The 20,748-nt window shown below is 37.6% G+C and overlaps 1 protein-coding gene across 4 annotated transcripts in view; it reads left to right on the forward strand.

Moving 5' to 3' along the window:
- Positions 1–322: 322 nt before the first annotated feature.
- The window catches only part of RBM46 (RNA binding motif protein 46), a 51,660-nt gene continuing 31,234 nt past the window's right edge, over positions 323–20,748 (forward strand). For 2 of the 4 annotated variants that reach the window (XM_043900849.1, XM_043900852.1), the window contains exons 1-5: positions 980–994; positions 3,677–3,855; positions 13,091–13,252; positions 14,153–14,620; positions 15,116–15,898. In XM_043900849.1, the coding sequence (XP_043756784.1) occupies positions 3,822–3,855; positions 13,091–13,252; positions 14,153–14,620; positions 15,116–15,898 (1,447 nt within the window). In that variant the 5' untranslated portion in view covers positions 980–994; positions 3,677–3,821. Of the gene's footprint in view, positions 459–860; positions 995–3,676; positions 3,856–13,090; positions 13,253–14,152; positions 14,621–15,115; positions 15,899–20,748 lie in introns of those variants that run through there. The other 2 variants (XM_043900851.1, XM_043900850.1) reach the window with 2 other exon arrangements.

Consider the following 20,748-nt stretch of genomic DNA (forward strand, 5'->3'; position numbering starts at 1 on the left):
CTTTATAAACATCTCAACAAAACACGCACTACTTTTTTTTTTTTTTTTGGTATCAATCTCTGCCCACCTGCCGGGATGGCTGGCTCTTCTCGCTCTAATTGGCTAAAGGGTCAGTCACTCCAAGCATTACCCCCCCTCCCCCCCCCCACCTCCGGCCCGAGAACTTCCTTCCGAGGACCTTAAACCTCGGTCCAGGAACCCCGCCCTCCTTCCCGGGGCTGGTCGCTGATTGGTCGAGACGTCCCTCCACGTGCGCTGCCTAGGCCACCGCGCAGCGCCCGTCGGGAGCCCAGTTTGGGCTCGAGGACCGCGCGAGCTGCTCCTCGTGGACTGCCCTCCCCCTTGCGGCGAGCCCCGCCCTCCACCCTCGCTCCGACCCACTGGTCCCCGAAACGGTGGCGGCGGTTTGTGGTCGTTGGTTCCACGGATTTAGGACCAATATTTGAAGACTTGAAGGGGTGAGGAGGGGATGGGGGCCGCGGGGTCACTGCCAAACCGCCTGTAACGGCCGGAGACCGTGCCTCCTGGCCGCAGAAAACCCCGTCCAGCTCCCCGTCTCGGCAGCCGCGCCGCTGGGACCCGCGCTCGGCTGCAGGCGGCGTCTGCGGGCTGCGCCGTCCCCCGTCCCCGTCTCGTGGAGCGGCAGGGACGGGGAGCGGCAGGAGGACAGGTGCCCTCGGCCGGGCTCCCAGCCCCAGGGCGTCTTCTGCGCTGCTGCATCCGCGGTTGCCGCCGGCGCCCACTGCCCGTCGGGGCGTCGGCGCCCCTCGGCGGCGCCTTCCGCCCGCGGCGCCCGGCCCTCTCCCCGCCTTATTTCCGCTCTATGCCGCCCCCTTCCGGCCGTCCCCACCTGCTGCCCTCCATGTTCTCCTAACACTCTTTCCGTCGACCGCCGCGGGTCCACGCCGCCTGCCGCGTCCGTGCGGCCGTTGTCGGGCCCGCGCGTCCCCTCTGGAGGCTCTGGGACAGCGCCCCGGGTGTCCGACTCTGCTGGGTGAGATTTGGCAATGACGTCGTCCTTCACTTCGTTGAAACGGGGATGAGCCTCGAGCTCTCCCTCTGCCCTGGGCTCCCTTCCGTCCCTGCCCGAGGGCTCGCGTGTGTCGGGTGTTGACAGCGGAGGGCTGTGGGTGGAGGGGACCGTAATTGATCCCTCTCCCCGAGACTCGCAGTGTGCGGCCATGGACGGAGTGCGGGCGGGAGTACACGCAGGGTACCATCTTGTTTCCTGATGCCAAATGGTTTTCCTTACTAAGTTTAAAAATACTTTCTTTGGGGTACTGAAAAGACCTCTGAATCTGGAGTCGGGAGAATTTAGATTTCATCCCGGCATTGATATTGAGTCTGAAATCCTTGTGAAACTGCTTTGTTTATCTGGACACTCTTGCCTCATATGTGAATTTAGTTTATCTAATGTTGACGTTTCTTTAAGCTCTCTCTTTACACTCTAAAGCTTTTATCGTGTATGGCGATTCTAACACGGGCCAATATCAGACGGGACATCAGCAGGTGCTTTTCAAAAGACGTGGTTTCTTTTACGGATCTGCCGCTTTGTGTTTGAGGATTGCTGTAGAACCAGGAAGCAGCATACATTGCGTGTATAGGTGGGCTAACGTAAATAGCATTCGCATGTTGATAGAATTTTGTTTCTTTAAGGATGTAATTTTCTTTCAAGAATCTTCAGGAGTTGGACAGACTTCCATTTAGAGCCTCTCAGGATTAAACTTCACCATGGGCTCTAATGATAGACTTCTTTCCAGAGTACACATTTAAAACATTGTTTGAAAATTAGCTTGTTTGCAATTACGTACCATTATAGACATAAAGGGACTAAGCTGGTGCCTCAGACAGTAAAGAATCCGCCTGCCGTGCGGGAGACCTGGGTTCGATCCTTGGGTTGGGAAGATCCCCTGGAGAAGGGAAAGGTTACCCACTCCAGTATTCTGGCCTGGAGAATTCCATGGACTGGATAGTGTACGAGGTCAGGAAGCGTCGGACAGGACTGAACGACTTTCACTTGCATAGACATAAAGATTACTACTGGTGCTGTAATTATTAAATGTAAGCAGTGCTGTAATTAGCACTGTTTTGATTGCTAATTTTGACTTAAGATTGAGTATTCAACTTGAACATTATTGTCTAAGATTATAATACTTGAAATATGAATGTGAAATGTGAAGTATGAGTTTTATTGAAATATAAGATGTAGCCTTACTGAATATATGATGAGGTAAAAATTGTCAGGCATACAAGCGTATGCCCAATTTGTGGACCGAAATTAAGGTTTATATTTTTAGTGGTGTCATGTTTGTTGTTAGGAAACTTAGACATGCTGATTTAAGGAGGATTTGGTGTAAAATCTGACCAGATATGCATATTAATGCCGTGGTTTTTATTTTGTTTTATTACCTCATGGTTGGTGAGGAAAGATGACCAAAATCTGTTCAAATTATGACAGGTTTCACATGACATTGATTATAGAAGACCTTATATAAGTAATGGTAATGCATAATTTTGTAGCAGCACACAAGAATTTTGGTTCTATTGTAGATAGCTTTATCCTGAGTTCAAAGAGCATATAATACTTCCTATTCAAAGCACTATTTTAGACATTTATTATTATTAGTTCCAGTTATTTTTAAAGTAGTTCATTTAAAAAAAAAGTAGTTCAATTTTTAAGTGTTTTCTGAATTTAAATCTGCAGTCCACAGTATTACTAGAAGTTGTGAAACACCTAGTACTAAAACTTTTTATACATAGATATATTTAAGTTAGGAGTAAAATGTAGGAATAAAAATACAGAAATAAAAATGTGCTCTCATCTTTAAAAAAAGTGATTTAAAGTGGAAGGTAATGGGTCCATTACACACTTTTATTTCGAAATAACCTTAGACTTACACATCCATACATTTTCGATTATCCTTCTCATTTTTCCAACCTTATTGCTGTAGTGCAGTCTGTCGCTAAAATGAGTTGTCACTAAAAAATCTGTTGACCTGCTAGCCATGTACCACAGTCAATAACAACTGAACTAACAAGTCAGAAATTTAATGTCATGTAATTTAAGGGATACCTTAAAGTGCTAATATGCTTTTTATAAGTGCATTTTGATACTTTTAAAATTAATATTTTTTCACTGTTAAATTTAGGTTTTAAAAATCAAAATAAAATTTATAAAATGTTCATTTTCACAACTTCATAAATTTCTACGTAATTGATAAGTTGAAGTTTCAATTTAAGTATAGCTTGAACACAACTGACCTTCTTTTAGATGATTTTCACTTATATTTTGTTAAAATAGTGCTTCTTATTTTTCATTAATATATTTTCTATTTTGAAAGTAGGAGTTTGAAACTTGAAATTTTTGTCATTAAGATGCTTAACACTAATGAAGATATAGTTAACCGTTTCAGACTAAAGACTTGATTCAGATTGCTGCTTGAATATCTATCCTGTGATTGGCTAACTATCTTGGTCCTTCTACTATAGTGGATTTTTTTTTCCTTTTTTTCTTCTTTTACTTTAAAATAGAGATGGAGAGAAATCTTTGAAAGTCCAAAATTTGGGAAAGAAGACTTATCTATGCCAGCTAGAGTCCACATAGGGTGCAACAGCTTTTAATCTGCCCTTCCCACTTTTCATTTTTATAAACACTGTGTTCCATTCTCCTGTTCAGGACCCTCTTCCTTTCCTCGATTATCTGGGTCAACAGGGGAAGGAGAACCCTTGTGAAATACGTAGCACTGTGGATCCACAGCTGAGAGTGCCAGAGGACTGACTGAGTCTTGGAAGCTTCAATTGATAAAATCAACTTTGTCATAATGTATAGGACTGCTGTGCCTCTTTGGAGTTTTGGTAATTCTCAGATTCTGGAACATTTTGAAATGAGTATAAAAATACTGTATGCCTGCTTTAGATTTGATTTATGATTCCCTGGTTGAGGGTCTTGAATTCTGGCTCTTTTGTAAACATATTTTGGCTAAATAAAGTATGGTCTTCATGTTAGATATTTTTCAGCTTTCTTAAATGTGAATTAGATATATGCGTATGTTACTTTTGTTTGGGAGACTTTAAGAAAACATACTCTTTTTTAAAAAAGAGTGGGATTGGTGACTCTCCAGTGTATCTTATACTTCTGCAATTTCAAGTTTTTGTATTTTGATTGCGATTCCTTAAAATGTACCAAATATAGCATACATTTTTACTATCTCTTTAGAAAAAACATCTTTAATGTGGGGTCTGGCCTATTATTTAAGCATGGGACTCTAGATAATATCTTTAAAAATACAGCTTCAGTGACATGGGCTAACTCAAGATATATATCTATAAAGTAATTGGGAGGGTAGCGTGGGTTGCAGAAGTCAGTCATTTGGAGCAGGCTGTGCATTACAGTTAAAAAAAAAAAGTCCAGAACTGTTTTGGATAAAATGGAAGCAGAATCTATATTTATCTGTTGTGCTTGTAGGCAGTAAATTTCATGTGTAAGGTAACGTATTAAACTAGAGTCTCTCTTTCCTCATCCTTTTTCTTGCAGCATGTTTAAAACATGGAAATCTCACACTTTCCTTTTCTCTACATTGTGTCAACATGATGTCATTAGTGTAGTGGGCCAGTATGATGTCTTGTGGGATGTTTAGTCCGTTAAGGCCCCTCAAGAATAAATGATGGGCTTCCCTGGTGGCTCTGACGGTAAAGCACCCCCCTGCAATGTGGGAGACCTGGGTTCAATCCCTGGGTTGGGAAGATCCCCTGGATGAAGGCATGGAGAACCAACCAATTCTCTGGTATTCTTGATTGGAGAATTCCATGGACAGAGGAGCCTGGCAGGCTGTAGTCCATGGGGTCGCAAAGAGTCAGACAGGACTGAGCAACTAAGTACAGAGAATAAATGATGGAAGAGAGCCAGAGTTTGTTAATCTCTTAGAGTTTGAGGGTTTGGGTCCCAGGACTTTTTAGTTCTAGTTTTATGATCTTAAGCAAGTTTCTTCACCTTATTTACTCTTAATTTTCCAGTGTGTAAAATTTGAGGGATTTAAGGTCCACTTGCAATTCTGATATTTTCTTACTGCAAAGTCTGCAGTGATGGTATAATGGCAAAACCTAGAATAAAAGTCTTAAATGGAGAAATGTAGCTATATCATTTAAAATGCTCTTAATTTTAAAGGAATGATAGTAGAAAAAATTGTGTTTATTCAAAGACAAAAGGCTAGTTAGCAAATCTTTAATGATTCTGATTGTCAAAGAGTAGCATCTCTTTTCTAAGAATCTGTTAATAATAGTTTATTGGATTTTATATCACATTAATAAAATATATTCCTAAAGTATAGTGTAAGATACACAGCTGGATGTACAGACTTAAGACTTTTCCTTGGATAAGGCTTTTTTTCTAATTCTGCCAGTTAATATATGAGGCCAGTAAATTAGAAGAATCTGAAAATCATATAAAGAGAAATGAGACATTACCAGCCATGGTGAAATGAACATGGAAGGAGGAATTGAAGAAAAGCTGAACAGCTTTTTACCTTTTCTGGAAATGGGCCTTTGCATAGTGGCTGTATTATTTAAAACAAGAATTTTTTAGGCTATCAATTATACCTGTTCTTCAAGTGTAAATACATTTTTAAAATGAATTGTCAGTACCTAAATAATATTAATGAGTAGATACTCTTTTATTATAAAGATGACAAAATGTTTTATTCTGAATCAAAGATGAACAAGGATGACTACTTAAACCAGTATTGAATTCTGTTACTATCACTAGTCAGACTTGGGCAGATTTAAGTTGTTTTTTGATTATATTTGGAAAGATAACTGTTAATTAAACTTGAAAATATGTGAAAGTTGTGTCCTGGAAGAGGAGAATAAGTTAAGTCATTTCATGGATGGGGCACAAGTTGATAAAAGGTTAGAGAGGAGGGTTGGAGGAACTGGTGAGTTGAACCTAAGAAGACGAAATTCATCATGAGTCTAAAATTGGTTACTTGTTAGAGGCTAAAGCAGATGTAAGTTTTTTGTTTTTTTGGCAGTTTGCTTAATTTGAACTGTCAGTATTATGCAGCTGTGTCAGACACTGATGTCTGTCTTTGTACTGGTGGCCTTTTCAGTTTCAAAGGAAAGAGGTTAGTGAGGAAGCATGAAACTATCATAGAAGAAGCAGTTCATACACTCATTTTCCAAATGGCTCTATAGAAAGCTGATTACCAAGGAAAGTTAGGATATCATATTGAAATGTTTGGGAAACACAGAGTTAAAGCAGAAAGATTTGTTTTTAATTAAAATTTTCTTGGCCTTAAATATGCTGCTGTTCATTGTGATGCTCCTAAGAGGGAGTTATAGTGATTCCCAGGTGTATTTACGCATAAAACACATTTTTGAGGCCTGCTAATAGCTCCTGGAATGATCATTTTAGGAATATCATTTTAGAAAATGTTGGATTAAAGAAACTGAATCCGCCTGTGATGTAGAAGACGCGGGTTCAATCCCTGGGTCGGGAAGATCCCTTGGAGAAGGGCATGGTAACCCACTTCAGCATGTCTGGAGAAGTCCATGGACAGAGGAGCCTGGTGGGCTATAGTCCATGGGGTCACAAAGAGTAGGACATGACTGAAGCAGTTTAGCATGCATGCACAATGATGTTTAGCCTGGAGAAGGAGAGAATCGTTTTTCAAATGCAGTTATATGAAAGGGGCATGTTCAGTTTGGCCAGAAGGATAAAGTCAGAACCTGTAGGTGAAAGTTACAAGGAAAAAGATAATGATTCATTAAAAAGACCTTTATTAAAGAATTAGCCTAAGTTATGTTGTTGTAAGGATTCAAAAATAAGTTGGGTGACTGCTTTGCAGCAAAATTGGTTGAATTAAATTATTTTAAGATCTCTAATTAAAGTTTGAAGTTATTTTATTAGGAGTTTTCCAAAAAGTTTCCATTGATGGATTTTTTCCCCCTCTAAGTTTATATAGTATTTTTTAAAAATCATGCTGTAGTTTTAATTGATTTGTTATTGTAAACATTTTAAAAAAAAACTGTTATTGTGAAAAAAAAAGTCTGGATTCAGGTTATATGATCTCAGGTAAATTATGTTACTTTCTGTACATCTCAGATTTTTAAGTAAGTAAAATGAGGGTAATATAAACTACGGGTTTAGGAGTCTCATATTTAGGCAGACAGGTCTCTAATTTGCATATCTACCCTACCAGGCACTATCAATTTATAGGCACTATGACTTGTACCTCTCTTATTCTCAGCCTATTTATTTTTAAAATGGAAAATAATATCTTAGAGGGTAAGTACTAAATGAGATAATGTGTGTAACATGCCTGTCGTCATGCAGAATATAAATGTGCTAAATAAATGAATGCAGAAATAAGTGTACAGTGGAATTTCAGAAATTAGTAAAGGTAAAAGTGTAAAGTGATCTGTCAAAGATCTGTTGACTGAGAACTAGAACCTTCGCCCCTTATGTTTACTTAAACCACAGTGTATCTTCCTTCCTGTCTCTTCCTTTGAGCAGCAAGCTAGTGAATGTGCCAGGGAATGTACACTGTGGTGGGGATTTGGGAATAAAAGACCAGACCCTGCTTAAGATCTGTCAGGGGTTGGGGGATGAGGGGGCAGCAGGGACTGACAGTCCAGCACTGGGAGATGGTAGCAGTACAAAAGGATACAGTATCTAATTTAGCATTGGGAAAGGAGGGTAGAAGATGGTTTGTTTGTGTTTGTTTGTTTGTTTGGAAAATATTAAGCATGGGAAAGACAGAGAAAGCAAGGGGGACTGTGGAGCAGCCTATGCAAAGGCCCGTGTATGAGAACATGGTACATTTACGAAATTGCAACTGGATAAATTTTGTTGTTGACATACAAGAAGTGAAGTTTAGAGAGAGGCTGGGCAGGTTAGGAAAGGACCTTTATGACTCTTTTAAAAGAGAGTTTAGATTTTATCTTTAAAGAACAGTGGAAAATCCCTGAAATGACCTTTTGCTTTTAGTAAAAGTAGCATATGCTCTTGATAGTCATAGAAAAGTGACAAGTTAAGGTCCCTTAACTCTTAGTTCCTACTTACCAATGATAACTACTGTTAAAGTTCCTTGTAAATTTTTCCAAATTGTATGTCTTTAATTTTTGTATTCACAAGCATCTGTGAGTGTATACATATATATCTTTAAACAAAACACGTGGTTGATACATAGTCAATGCGTTGTTTTCCAGCTTATTCTCATGTGATATTTCTTGAATATTTTGCCATATCAGCACACACAAATCTTAAGAAATTCTTTAATAGCTGCTTAACATTCCTTTATGTAGTTATACCATAATTTTAAAATCAGTCCTCTATTGGTAGACAACTAAATATTTTTTAGACTTTTTATTTTGAACACAGTGTTTCAGTGAACATGCTTGTGTGTATATCTTTATACACTTGTACAACTATATCTGTAGGTTAATTTCTTAGTAATTACTGAGTATATATACATTTTAGAATTTAATAAGATTACCATATTTTCCTAAAAAAATCATTCTAATTTAATGCCAGAGTATATGAAGTCATGTTAAGGATTTTTTTTTTTTTACTTTTCTGTTAGCATCTTCATCCAACAAATAATTACTAAGTACCTACTGTGTACCAAGCACTGTGTTGGATAATAGGGAAAGTGTTCAAGGCAGATAGGAATGTCTGCTTTTATGCATCTCAGAGTTTAAGCCACAGATTATCTGCAGGTATTTTGTTTGGTTTCTATAGTTTTTGTTATTATTTTTATAATTGAATTAATTTCCAGGGTTTTCTTTTCTTTTTTTATTTGTGACCCTGCAGCATTTTGTTTTCAAGGAACCATGAACCTCTTGTAGAGATAATGATCTCCAAAATGCAGACTTAAAACATAGAAGGAAGCTGACTGCATGATGATGCTATTACTCTTTCCTGGATTGTAGGTCCTTTTAAAAAGGCAGAGTCTATGCTTGAACTCCCTTTGTATTAAATTTTGGAAGGATTATGAAAAGTCACCTAGTCCCGCAATGCCCCCTTTGGTTGAATCTCCAGCATGTCCAGCCTGTGTTTGAATACTTGAGTTAGGCAGGAAGACACCTTCTGGTCAGCCCTTTCTCACTGTGCAGTTCTCTCTGCTCGGCAGAAAGTCACACTGAGTTACTCTGTCTTCTGCTGTCCACCTGAGTGGTGGTCCTGCCCCTCAGGGTCATCCACATGACTAAAAATCCAGAAAAATGACTTAGTCATAGAAAACATTCAGTAAATGTGTAGAAACTTGAACTGAATTGTGGGAGTTTGACTCATTAATTTTTTGAGTTGGAATTTGGATAACATATACCCTAGATTAAGTTTGAACATAATATTCTACCAGATTACATTTTCATCATGCCATTCTTATGCTGTATTTGTACATGTATGTACATGTACATGGATGACATTTATGTAGTTTTTATAGTTTTAATATAATAATGCAGCTCCTTGACTCAAATTTTAAGAATTCAGAGATTTTACATATGAAATCTGCATATTTCTGGCTTCTCCTGAAACCTTGGAAAATTTAGTGTAACTGGGCAAACTGGGGATTTCCTCACAGTAACAGTTTGCTGGAATTGAGTATCCACTGCCTTTTTCCAGTATCTTCCTTGTTAAACACAGTCCATGGCACTTGCCAGAATCCTGTGGTTTTGCCTTTTGTTTTCACTCATATAACATTCCTTGCCATGGCCTTATGGGCATTTAAGTTGGTCATTTAGTGGATATTCAAACTTAACAGGCCCAGAACTGAACTCTGCTCTTACCCCTAAGTATAAGTTCTAAGTTCTATCTCAGCCTTCTTTACTTCCTTGCTTCTTGTTGCTCAGGTCAAAACTTTGGTGTTATCCTTGACATCTCTGTTTATCTCATTCATATCCTATCTGTCAGAAAACTATTGGATGTACTTTCAAATTATATCTCACATCGGAGACTCCCCTCCACCTCTACCTTTCTGGTCCATGGCACCATCATCTCTCACCTGAATTTTAGTCTTGGTGTTTGTTGGTCTCGTTGCTTCCACCTTTGCCCTTCTACAGACTTCACAATATAACAGGCAAATAATCCTTTTAAAATGAAGGATCGTATTACCCTTGTGCTCAGAATCTCCAGTGGCTCCACCGCTGAGGACCTTTAGCACCTGACTTAGAAGATTGGTGTGATGTGGCAGCTTGTTACCTTGCTGACTTCATCTCCTGCTGTTCTCTTCTTGGCTTTACCATACTGGTCCCCTTGCTGACCTCATATGTGCCATGCACACTTCTCTTCTTGGGCTTCTGTCCTCATTTTTCCTTTTGTGGTGTTCTTCCCAACACGGCCAGGTTCCCCAGTTCTTTGCTCAAATGTTATCTTCTCAGAAAACTCTGAATACTAGTTATCTGATTAAAATTGTACACTGTCTTCTGCACACCTCTTCCCCATCCATGTACCCTGTACCCATTCATTTTCCTCCTCCTGTTATCTTTTAACATATATTATTACATATTACTTGTATTATCATTTGTTTTTCTTCTTGGAGTATAAGCTGTGCAAGGGAGCAGTTTTGGTTTTTACCTTACTGATGTATCCCAGACTTAATGAATAGTGTCTGGCAAACAGTTTGTCCTTAATAAACATTCATTGAATAAATGAATGAGTGAATTCATGTTTGCAGTCCCTGGTCAGCAGTTTTTTTTTTTTTTTTTAGCAGTTTTTTTTTTGTTGTTTTATTAATTTATTATATGATAATATTATTTTCCTAAAAGTTAACATTAAGTATATATATTATTGTATTAATTAGATAGTAAATTTATAGTGCTTATATGCAAAATACTATTTTAAGCCCTTTATGCTTATTCCTGACAGCAACCTTATGAAATAGAAAGTGTTATTTTCTACTTTTAGAGACAAACTGAGGTCAAACTTGTCCAAAGTCATAGCTAAAAAGGGGAGGAACCAGACTTCACATTTAAGCCGTCGTTTAGGTACCTGAGTTTGCTCTTTAATATGATACCATGCTGCTCTTTCTGTTTTAAGAAAATTAGGTTTTTATTATGTTGTGTTGCAGACCATTTCCCCCCGTTTGTAATTTTCTGCCTTCAAAATAGTTAATACTTATTTAGTAAAAATGAAGTGAAAGTTGCTTAGTCGTGCGACCCCATGGACTCTCCAGGCCAGAATTCTGGATGGGTAGCCTTTCCCTTCTCCAGGAGATCTTCCCAACCCAGGGTTCAAACGCAGGTCTCCCACATTGCAGGCGGATTCTTTACTGTTGGAACCACCAGGGTAGTAAAAGTAATTTAGTACTATTTTTCTTTGAGGGTTTTTTATTTCTTAGAAGAGCCTTCTTGATTCTAAGATAAAGTAAATTCACTCATTTCCCCCTTAATTTTGATTTGTAGAAGCTTAAAGTAGTCAGGTACATATTTTTATATCATCTTGACAGCACTGAGATTTTGTCTGAAAGGGACAAAAATCTCTAGAACAATGGTTAGGAACCTAGCATAGTCATTTCTCTCAATCCATGGTTCCACAACTGCAAATTCAACCAACCTTTGATCAAAAATATTTGAAAAATAGTTCCAGAAAGTTCCTCAGACTTGAATTTGCCACCCATACTGGCATATATAGCATTTGCATTGTATTTCCAACTCTTTACATTGTGTTTATATTTTATTATAAGTAATCTATAGAGATGGTTTAAGTATATAGGAAGATATGCATAAGTTATAGGGAAACGACTATGCTATTTTTTTTTTTTTTTTTTTTTTTTACGACTATGCTATTTTATGTGAGGTTTGAGCGTAAGTGGTTTTGGTGTCCTTAGGAGTTCTAGAACCAACCCCTGTGGATCCTGAGTGATGAAAAATGACTATGCTGATTCAAGTAAGATATAATTGAGAATAGGCTGTGGGGATATACAGGAAAAGATTGATTTCAAGAAATATTTGGAAGGGAAAATATGCAGGTTTTTGTGGTTGATTAGCTGTGAGTCAGAGGAAGGCCTCAAGATTAAGTCCCGGAGTTTCTGATTGTGACGGTTTGGAAAAGGAGTAATAAATAATCCTTGTGGTGCCATTGTCAGTTGGCCAGATGAATTTGATGGAGATAAGGTAAAATAGGAAGGAACAGGTTTGGAGGATAAAATGACATTCAGTTTTAAATCTGTTGAATTCAAGATGCCAGTTAAAAATCTCATTCTTAGTGTTTGCTAGGCAAACTCAGTAGGCAGTTTGATAATGACTGGTAGCTTAATGAAGAGCCTTAGACTGCTACATTTAGCTGTGTGGGTGCATGGGCTACTTCCCTGCTCTGTTGTCTTCAGAAATGTATCATTGATGCAACTGGGTAGCTTGGGAGGAACTGTAAAAAGACTTTGTGCGTGTGGTGTATATGATAATGGATGTTCGCAGCTATATTTCTCATCACTCAGAAGAAAACTCAGATATTTTAGAACTCAGAAGGACTTTCTCAGGTCACCTAATATTAGCTATATCATTTTAGCATTTCTGAATACTTTGTCACTACTTCCACTGGCTGTTTTCTCCTCTAACTCCCTTTCACTTACTCTTGTTTTCCCACTTTGCTTTTGTTGTTCCTTTGTCTTTTTCACTTTTGCATCCCTTTCTTTGTAGCTTATGCCTTATAAAGGTGCTGCTTAACTGATTAGAGACATTAAAAGGTTTCCAGTTCCCTTGTAGGGAAGAACTTTGGGCCGAGGCTTCAGTGATCTCTGAATAGAGCAGCACAACTATTCTTGGGGGGCCAACGCTTCAGTGATCTCTGAATAGAGCAGCCACAACTATTGTTGGGGGGCCAAGGCTTCAGTGATCTCTGAATAGAGCAGCACAACTATTGTTGGGGGGCCAAGGCTTCAGTGATCTCTGAATAGAGCAGCACAACTATTCTTGGGGGGCCAAGGCTTCAGTGATCTCTGAATAGAGCAGCACAACTATTCTTGGGGGGCCAAGGCTTCAGTGATCTCTGAATAGAGCAGCCACAACAACTATTCTTGGTTTTTGCACTCAGTGAAATGCTTCATAGGTTCCTCCTGGAGCTCCATGTCATAAACACTTCTCTTAAATTTTGCTTTAGGAACTGCAGCCATGAATGAAGAAACTATAGATGGAACAAATGGATGCAACAAAGTGCGGACTGGTACTCAGAATGAAGCAGCATTACTTGCTTTGATGGAAAAGACTGGATACAACATGGTTCAAGAAAATGGGCAAAGGAAGTTTGGTGGCCCACCTCCAGGTGTGGATTTCTTTATGTTCAAAAAATTGCATGTTTAATGCTGTCATTTACATTAGATATATATCTCCACAAGTATCCCAAACAAATAACTCTTTCCTTGAAACCACTTTAAGACCTCAGCAGTCATTTTTACTGTTGTGAAGGAAAAGAGGTAGATTACATTTGTCATGCGTGTCTTTCCCTAAACATTCTACTGTTGGTTTAAGTAGCAGTTAAGAAACAAGTCAGGATTAGGTCAGTGGGGAAAGTGGACTCTAGCTGTGAAAGGGGAGGGCATTTGGGGAAGAATCAGAAAGAGGAACAAGTAAAGGAGTGATGTTTATACTAGACGCAAGCAGATTATTAGATACCATGTTTTGCCTTTCTACCAGTAGCCAGTACAGTTTCCTTGCTCAAAACCCTCCAGTTAACTTTCTGTGAAACCCAAACGAGAGCCATGGCCTCTCACTGCAGTGACGGCTGCTTTGCCTGTCATTTACTCCTCTCCCAAGTATGCGTTTCCCGTACAGACCTGCTTGCTGTGTGTTGTTCTAAGATGACTAATATAAAAAACACTTGTTTTTTTCTTTTTTCTGATACATTCTCAAGGCTGAGTCCTTCATTTCAGTCAGGTCTCTGCTTAAACCTCATGTGCTTAGAAAAGATGTACCTGATTACCAAAAATATCAACCTTTCTGTGGCTTTATTTTTCTTCATAGCACTCGCTATTCATTGTCTTCTTTTTCTATTGAATATAAGCTTCATGAGGGAAGGCGGCTTCTAGTTTGTTCATTGTTGTATCCCTAATATGTATAATAGTGCATGGCATATAGAAGGCTCACAGTAAATCTGTGGAATGAATTATTGAATAGGAAACATAAATACCTTATTAGAATTTGTCTATTTATTTTTGTTTTTCAGGTTGGGAAGGTCCACCCCCACCTCGAGGCTGTGAAGTTTTTGTAGGAAAAATACCTCGTGATATGTATGAAGATGAGTTAGTTCCTGTATTTGAAAGAGCTGGGAAAATATATGAATTTCGACTTATGATGGAATTTAGTGGTGAAAATCGAGGTTATGCTTTTGTGATGTATACTACAAAAGAAGAAGCCCAGTTAGCCATTAGAATTCTTAATAATTATGAAATTCGACCAGGGAAATTTATTGGCGTGTGTGTAAGCTTGGATAATTGCAGATTATTTATTGGAGCTATTCCGAAAGAAAAGAAGAAAGAAGAAATCTTGGATGAAATGAAGAAAGTTACAGAAGGAGTTGTAGATGTCATTGTCTACCCAAGTGCAACTGATAAGACCAAAAATCGTGGTTTTGCATTTGTGGAATATGAATCTCACAGAGCTGCTGCTATGGCTAGGAGAAAACTAATTCCAGGTAAATTTATCCTTTTTCAAAGGTTATTTTTCTGTTAACCTTACCATACATTTGAAAAAACAGTAGTACCTCATAGATCAATTTATGAAAATATGTAGTGCCCTTGAAGAGGAATAGAAATTAAGAAAGTAAAACAAATGATTCTAAAAGAATATGATCCTATAAAATGAGTCATTATTTATAACAGTTTACTGATTTACTGAATGTATTCAGTTTTATTTAGCTGTTAGTTGTTTGATAAAAATAAAAAGGACAGTACCTAATCCTTCTAATAAAGGTCTGTTTTGAAGTGTATTTGTTCTTTTGACTCTCAAAATTAATTTCACTGTTAAGTCCTGTCTGGGTTCACCTTAGTAAAAACTTGTGTGAATAGGAAATTAATACTTTTACCAAATATATTATATGTATTTGAGTTTCTTCTTTGGAGAAACAGTTTTACTTATTTTTGACTTTGATTTATTTTAATTGTCTTCAAATTAATTTATTTTTTTATAGGAACCTTCCAACTGTGGGGCCATACCATTCAGGTAGATTGGGCTGACCCAGAGAAAGAGGTTGATGAGGAAACCATGCAGAGAGTTAAAGTTCTCTATGTACGAAATTTAATGATCTCAACTACTGAGGAAACAATTAAATCAGAATTCAATAAATTCAAACCTGGTACAGTTGAGCGAGTAAAGAAACTTAGAGATTATGCTTTTGTTCACTTTTTCAACCGAGAAGATGCAGTGGCTGCCATGTCCGTAATGAATGGAAAATGCATTGATGGAGCAAGTATTGAGGTAACACTGGCAAAACCTGTGAATAAAGAAAACACTTGGAGACAGCATCTTAATGGTCAGATTAGCCCCAATTCTGAAAACCTGATTGTGTTTGCTAACAAAGAAGAGAGTCACCCCAAAATTCTAGGCAAACCGCCAACTCTTCCAGCTCGTCTTAATGGCCAGCATAGCCCAAGTCCCCCTGAAATTGAAAGATGCACTTACCCTTTTTTTCCTGGAACAAAGCTTACTCCAATTAGTATGTATTCTTTAAAATCCAATCATTTCAATTCTGCAGTAATGCATTTGGATTATTACTGCAACAAAAATAATTGGGCACCACCAGAATATTATTTATATTCAACAACAAGTCAAGATGGGAAAGTACTCTTGGTATATAAAATCGTTATTCCTGCTATTGCAAATGGATCCCAGAGTTATTTCATGCCAGACAAACTCTGTACTACATTAGAAGATGCAAAGGAACTGGCAGCCCAGTTTACATTACTTCATTTGGGTAAGTTTATAAGTACTTTAAACAATATAGTAGAATATGAAATTAGAAAGTATTATTATAGAGTATTTATAAATTTATTTTGTTTGAACTCAATGGTGAGTATTTAACATAAATTTTACCTCAGTTTCGTGAACTTATGCTAAATTGTGTTGATACTTCTGTTTGATCTTCCTGTATTTAGCTTTTTATTTATTACTTACTAAGGCGGGGAGGACATTTGGTTTTGATTTACTGAGAGTTCATTATCTTGTTTTATCAATTTACTGTTTTCGTAGTGATTAATCCTCATGTGAAATAATTTCTATATAAGTTGCATTATTTATTACTTAAACCAGTTTATAAGAGTGTTTCTACATCCTTGGTGAAGTCTACACGATAATCTTTTTTTGAGGGCAGGCTTAGGCTTAAAATCAGAAGCATTTCAGATGGGTCATGTGTAGAGACACCTTATGCTCACCAATCTGGAAATCTGTCATTATTACTCATGAAAAACAAGAAGCATCATTAAGAGATGTTTATTACCATTCTCTTTATTTTCATGCTTTTAAAAAAGTTTCTCTGAAGCATTTGAGTGATAATTAAAACACACTTGGGGCCATATGCTAACTAAATATTTGGCATTGTGAAGAAAGAGATGTAACATCACTCTGGTATTTTCCTTCTGCTGTTTTTTACTGTTCTGGGTTAGTGTCTTGCCCTTGTACTAGTTTGTTTCATTTTTTAATGCAGCTGTAGATTTCAGTTGGTTATTACTTTGTGTTTAAAATAATATTTATTAGAAAATACTGGCTTATTGAAAGTTACAATAGAATGGAAAGGTCTCCTACTAAGGATTATAATTGTTCTTGATTATAATTGTTAGTCATAGCTTAAAATTTATTTGTTATATAGTTGCAGTATCATATTACTGAAGATTGCATCTATTTAAAGTTGATACTCTCAAATTTGTTAAGGAAAGGAAATCAAAAAGGAAAATCATTGTCAAAGGGAGAGTAATTTTTGTACCTCATTATAGACTTGCTTATTTATCATGGCCACTCTCATGCTATTATGAATATTTTTAGGAGATTCTGATTTGGAGGTGGAGTCAGAATTTTAGGGCTGAAGGGAGGTTCCCTACAAGAAACTTTAGAGCAGTGTTCTCAATTATTAGTTTAGAATTTGGAAATTTTACAATCATCTAAGTTAATAAAGTCTTAGATGTGATTTCTGTTAATGTGCAAAATATTGGGTTGGTCAGAAAGTTTGAGTTTTTCTGTATGATGATACATACATGCATGCTAAAGTCACTTCAGTCATGTCTGACTCTTTGCAACCCCATGGACTGTAGCGCGCAAGGCTCCTCTGTCCATGGGATTCTCCAGGCAAGAGTACTAGAGTGGGTTGCCATGTCCTCCTCCAGGGGATCTTCTCAACCCAGGGATTGAATCTGTGTCTCTTATATTTCCTGCATTGGCAGGCGGGTTCTTTTACCACTAGTGCCACCTGGGAAGCCTGTATGATGATAGAGAATAACTGAAACGAACTTTTTGGCCAACTCAATAGAATCCTTCAGTTTTTCTTTTAATAAAGACAGTCTGAGTTTATAAGATAATATTAGGTGGATAGCAAATGACTAACAGTGTTCTTAGAGAAAATGGATCAAATTATTCTTTCAAGGTGGAATGTTTGGCATTCAGTTGCTTAGCAAGGTACTTGTGCTTGAAACATTTTATTTCTATATGCGTTCATTTCCTTTACAAATTTAAATTTGCAAGATTCTTAAAACATTTTTTTTTAGTTTGTCAGATTTTCTGTTTAGACATAGTTTACCCATTTACTTTTAAATTCCATTATTAAGATGTTTTTCACTTGAGTCCTAGGGCCATAGTTAATGCCTATTCACCTGTAGTTCCCAAAGACAACCCCTGTTCATTTATAGTATTTCCAACTTGATTATGTTCATTAGGGATACAGTTAGTTTCAAGGAATGAAGTTCTTAGAGGGCACAGACAGTTTGTTTTAGTCTTCTATTACAGATTTTATCAATGTATATCAAAACTGCTTATAAAAAGTTGAACAGTTTCATTTTATTTTTTTTTCAGTTTCAGTTCATCATCAGAGACAAAAGCCAAGATCCAAATACAAGCCAAAATTTGAATTTCATCCACAAGGCCAGAGCCCTTGTCTATAGATAGTAGCGCACAAACTGTGATTGACTAGAAATACGAGTGAAGGCTGAGTTAAGAGGCAGCTAAGCAGGAAAAGAGAAATCAAAGAAGTTGAAGAATCAGAAATCAGAAGTCTAGAAATCTTTAATAAGAAAACAAATATCAGACCTTCAGAGGTCTCTAACGTAGGCAGCCGGAAAGCGACATATTGCCACAGGGCAGGCTAGGGGTAGATTGAATACTGTTGGCAGTGCTCTGGCGTGCTTGTTCCTTCTGTTAGCATTGGATCCTTTGGGCTGTAATGAACTGTGCCTTTTTATGTACGGTTTCCTTTAAATAAAGATTGCAGAGTTTCACTGGGTGACTCAGGGTTGAGATCAGTTGGTGATAGTGGTGTGTTTTTAGAGGGGAAGAGGTGCTGTGTTATTGATGTTCTGCACGTTTCAAGCATTGGATTGTTCTGAGATCTTGAGAGGTTGCTACTGGTTCCTGGAATTCCTCAAATGTGAGTGAAAGTTGCTCAGTCATGTCAGACTCTGTGACTCCATGGACTATACAGTCCATGGAATTCTCTAGGCCAGACTACTGTAGTGGGTAGCCTTTCCCTTCTATAGGGGATCTTTCCAACCCAGGGATTGAACCCAGGTCTCCCGCATTGCAGGCAGATTCTTCACCAGCTGAACTATCAGGGAAGCCCCCTCAAATGTTCATTAAGTATGAAATCATATTTTGGTTCTATTTTCTTGAAGAATTTGAATCTAATTTCCTAGATAGTAAATTTAACTGCTGTTAATATTTTAAGATGTTTTCTTTAGGTGTTGCATTTTGTTTGCTTTGACACTCTTCTCTTTCAGTTTTGATGCTATTTTGATGCTATTAAATCTTACCTTAATGATCTTTGGCTGTCCTATCCTATATAAACAGTCATTTGCCTTTTTGTCTCAGAGCTCTTTAAGAATGTGCTTTCACTATCCACATTTGTTTTAGCTTCACTATGCCTGTTTTTCAAGTCTGAAAATAAAAAAGAAAAAAGAGATTTAATTTAGTTAAATGATGATTATTGGTGTTGAGGGACATAGAAGTTATTTCAAGGGAGAGCAGGCATCTTATATAAGTACCAAAATCAGAGTACTTCTGGCGACCATTTAGTGCTCTTACTAGAGTCCAAAATATTCTTGTTGCATAGTAACGTAAAATGAATTTTTAAAATATATTGGGTTTTTTGTTTCCATTTATAGTAAGCTTTATTTTAAGCAAAATAATTTAAGAAAAGCTGGAAGCTGGGGTTCTTGCCAAAATTGAACCCTTATTATTATTATTTTTTACTTCAAAGATAGAGACCATCTTCATCTTCCAAATGTCATAGAGCAACCTCCCTGGAAACTCAGTACCCAACCAACAAGATAAGAAATTACCTATCACTTGGTTATTCAGTGTTAGGAAGCTGTAATAAATGGGATACTCAGTAGGTTTAACGGCTTCCCTGGTGGCTCAGCAGTAAGGAGTCTGCCTGCAGTGCAGATGTGGGTTCCGTCCCTAGGTTGGGAAGATCCCCTGGGGAAGGAAATGGCAACCCACTCCAGTATTTTTGCCTGGAAAATCCCAGGGACAGAAGAGCCTGGCAGGCTACAGCCCATTGGGTTGCAAAGAATTGTGCATGACTTAGCAACTAGACCACCACACCACCATCAGTAGGTTTAATGGGTAGAATACAGACTTGGGGGATAGGAGATAGGCTCTATACTAAATATTTGGTGTATGGAAACATCTCGGGTCATTCCGTATCACATCTTTTTACGTAAGCCTTTTCTATCTCATAATTTTTATCTGTTTAATAATTGATCAGACTATCAGTGTGAATAATCCTGCTTTTCCTAAAACTTTCTTTGCCTCTGTCTTGAATCTGGGCCTTCCAGTATTGCCATGGCTTTCTTCAGGAGGAGTCTTCACTATTTAGGAAACAGATATCAAGGTGATAAAGGAAAGTCCTAGTTTTGTAAGTAGAAAAGTCCTGGAGAATACTTACTGAAAGGAGGGAGGTAGTCTTAGTGTGTGATGATAATTGATTCTGTTAAATAATTTAACAAATAACTGTAGGCAAGACATTTCTCATTTCTATGTTTGTTCATTCCTGATGCAAATGGTAGTTTTTTTTACTTGAATGACCACCTAAAACTCTTTAAAAACAGGAGTGAAGAACAAGCTGGTTTGTGACATTGATTTAATTTCGTCTGAAATCTTGCACTATTGCTATGACTGATGAGATTTAATTAAAGAACAAATCTTTTTTGAATGCCTCTTTTGTGTGAATTGTACTTTACTAAGCAGTCTGGACCTAAAGGTAAATAAAACATTGTTTTGGCTCTTAAGGAGTCATATCTGCTGAAGAAGGCAGAGGTGTGAACTCTTTGCATAGTTACTTTGGGAACACAGAGATGTGCTTTGGTGATTTCAGTCAGATATTTAGAATTAGAAATAGAAAATATGTGGACTTTAGTTAATCACAATTTCATCGGTTCTACTTTTTGAAACTTTGTGGATATTTTCTTTCTTTTTTAGTACAGCTGTGTTGACTATGCTTGATTTTTCTCTGTGCAAGTAATGTTTTTCTTAGATGAATCCGTTTTGATTTGTGTGGACCAGTTTATGTGTGAATATTCATCTTTTTTACATATTCTGTACTTTTTTCAGCATTTTTTG

Source organism: Cervus elaphus, chromosome 5 (genome assembly GCF_910594005.1).
Source record: "Cervus elaphus chromosome 5, mCerEla1.1, whole genome shotgun sequence".
NCBI lineage: Eukaryota > Metazoa > Chordata > Mammalia > Artiodactyla > Cervidae > Cervus > Cervus elaphus.